The sequence below is a fragment of the Volvox carteri genome (genome assembly GCF_000143455.1).
Source record: "Volvox carteri f. nagariensis unplaced genomic scaffold VOLCAscaffold_59, whole genome shotgun sequence".
Classification (NCBI taxonomy): domain Eukaryota; kingdom Viridiplantae; phylum Chlorophyta; class Chlorophyceae; order Chlamydomonadales; family Volvocaceae; genus Volvox; species Volvox carteri.
The window spans coordinates 208761-211629 of NW_003307602.1; the positions used below are offsets into that span (position 1 = coordinate 208761).

A 2869-nucleotide genomic window follows, 5' to 3' on the forward strand; every position below is an offset into this window, starting at 1 on the left:
CTGAGGATCCCCAGAGGGAGAGTATCCTCACGAAGGGGACAGAAGACAAAAAATAAAATTAGAAAGTAGGACGTTATATTAACTCAAACGCGTACGGTCTTACGAACGAAACTCTATAGACCCGGTGTCCGATTTTTATTCGTTTCAATATTACATAGAAAAGAGGACGGCAGGGGACGGGACGAAGAAGGGACCGCAATTCAACGCGCAAATTAAGAATCAACTGCCAAAGTCCTAAAGCGACGTCGGGAGTGTTGTACGTATGAGCGTTTGTATGTGTGTATGTACGTATGTATGCGTGACGGCAAAGGCCACATGCTGATGGGATGGGCAGTGTTCAACATGGTATGAACGATCCATGTCCATACCGAAATCTGGACTGTACCTACACCTGTATTGCAGCCATATATTATACTTTACACATATACCAAAAACCCAACCCAAAACATTATCCCCAATCACAAAGCAGCAGCTGATAACATCCATTAGTCAGGCAATAACCTACAAAAACATAAACTATCTATTGAGCCTAGATGACGAGTACCTACTACTACTAAGACTACTGTGGCCTGATGGTGTTGGTTGAGGTGGTTGTGGGGGTTAGGATGGTTCGATAAGTGGGCGGTAGGACTATATCTGCTGTTTTGCCGGTGGTAGTGGTATTGCTGTTGATAAGTCGTTTTTTTCACCGTACTGGTGCCGTACGGGTGTTGTACGACATCACGTGCAGGAGTGGCGGCTGTACATCATTCAGGAGTATGCTGACGGCGGGCCGCTGAGGAAGTTGTACGGCAATAAGGCCCTGTGGCCGTCGCCTGGCGTGGTCAACTTGGTGAGAGAGAGAGAGAGAGTATTTGTGGGTTCCGTCGCCATCTGTCTGTCTGTCTGTCTGTCTGTCTGTCTGTCCATCATCAGTTGACGTGAGGGGTATTGCCAAAAAGAGAGCTTGACAACAGGAAGTCGTAAATCTCATCTCATCTCTCTTTCCCAACCCCCTCCTTAAGGTTTTAGGGTTTTTTAAAGATAGATTTTAAAACCCTAAATCCCCCTCCCTAGGACTCCCTTGGCAGTTTTGCACTTTGAACGCCGGCCCCTTTGGGGAAGAAGACGAAGGGGTTACCGAAGTTCTCATTCCTTGTTCCATTCCTTGGTTTTGATCCCCCTCCCCCTCGACCCCCAAACCCCCCAAACCTCCTTCCCCCCCCCCCCCCACACACAGTGTACAGTGAACAGTTCACAAGATAAGTGTTCGCGACTCAACGATACCGTTCACACACCCCGCTCCTATCCCTGCTCTACACCTCCAATCTGCCCTCGTTTTCCTCGTAGTCGCCCCAGTCTCTAAAATTCATTTCCACATCCCATGTTGTGCCTCCTGTGCCTCATGCACATCCCCTACTGCTGCTCGTACTGCTGCTGCTGCTGCTACTGTTGCTCTTACTGCTGCTGCCATTGATTTTGCTACTGCTGCTGCTACTACTGTTGCTGTTACTGCTGTGCTGATGCTTTTCCTTCCCTAGCCTGCGGTGGTTGGTCTAGCACTGGGCATCGCGAGGGCCTTATCTCACCTTCACTCCAAAAGAATCATCCACGGAGGTGAGTGAGGTGGGACGTATAGCGTGTATGTGTGTGTAGCATTCCACTGGATGCTACTGGTCGTGCTGGTGGTGGTGGTGTGGGGGGGGGGGCCCGCCGCGGATCCGAAAAAGTCACCACCGATGGTCGGCAAAAGTCGGCATGGGTGGTGAGGAGGATCCGGGAAGGTGCTGGGGACCGTAGTACGCCGCCGCACACTGAATAACATTGGCGGCCCTCCTCCCGCTTTTTCCCGCCTCCTTCCAACAGACCTAAACCCGAATAACGTGTTACTCAATCGGGACGTGAACGAGCCGTCCGGGTACATCGTCAAGGTTGGGGACTTTGGCCTGAGGTGGGGGTGGGGGTGGGGGGCGGTGGCTGTGGGGCCGGGGATGATGAAGAGGAGGAGGGGGAGGATGTTTTTTTTGTTTTTTTGTTCAATTTTGCATGATAATTTCTTATTAACTTTCTAGAGAGACAGTTACATCATTAAGGGAGCAGTCGTGGTAGCTATATACAAAAAGCTATCGCTCCGCTGTGTGGCAAAAGATTATGTCGGCCACTGGGGTCGATGCCTAGGCCCCCTTCCTGCCGGGCCTCTTCCGCCCCTTACTTCGCTTCGTCACTCGGAAGTCGCCGTCAACCCGAGACTTGTGTCTCATCGCGCGGACAGCAGCAGGGATGGTGGGTGCAAGCGAGGTGGTTATATCGTTTTAAATTCTTTTAAATTATCCTAATACAAGGAAGTTCACTTCCTTTGAATGAGGAGAAATAACACATGAAATATTAAATAAATAAAGGAAAGGGCTGAATAGAAGAGAAAAAATATTGCTTTGTTTTAATTTGGTGGTTTTGGTTATATTTTATATATAAATAAGCTTTTACAGCATTTCTATGTCTGGTTGCCCGCCCGCCCAAAACCCCCCTCCCACCCCCTTGCCTCTCCCCACCCCCCACTCACCACACCGCAGTGTAATGCTGCCTCAGAATCGAACCCACCTGAGCAACTTGCGCATGGGCACCATGTTTTACATGTGCCCTGCACTAGTCATGAAGGTACGACAGGGTACGACAACAGGACCATTTTTACAGACGCGGCAATCTCACAGTCAACTCTTCCATATTTATTATCAAAAAGTACATGTGCATGAAGGAATGCATGAATGCACGTATGATTGCATGCACGCACAGCACAGCACAGCACAACGACTGTCTGGAAGTATTATTACAGTTGAAGGGGTAATCTACGGGGTTGCTCGTCTTTACTTTTCCCTGCAGCTTGTGGCCTTGC

At 49.6% G+C, this 2869-nt stretch overlaps 1 protein-coding gene across 1 annotated transcript in view; it reads left to right on the forward strand.

Moving 5' to 3' along the window:
• Positions 1–2869, forward strand: part of VOLCADRAFT_97235 (uncharacterized protein) — a gene marked incomplete at both ends in the record, with an annotated part of 8542 nt that overhangs the window by 744 nt on the left and 4929 nt on the right. The window contains 5 exons of the mRNA XM_002956206.1: positions 731–832; positions 1220–1225; positions 1521–1596; positions 1846–1930; positions 2550–2634. Of these exons, the coding sequence (XP_002956252.1) occupies positions 731–832; positions 1220–1225; positions 1521–1596; positions 1846–1930; positions 2550–2634 (354 nt within the window). The remainder of the gene's footprint in view (positions 1–730; positions 833–1219; positions 1226–1520; positions 1597–1845; positions 1931–2549; positions 2635–2869) is intronic.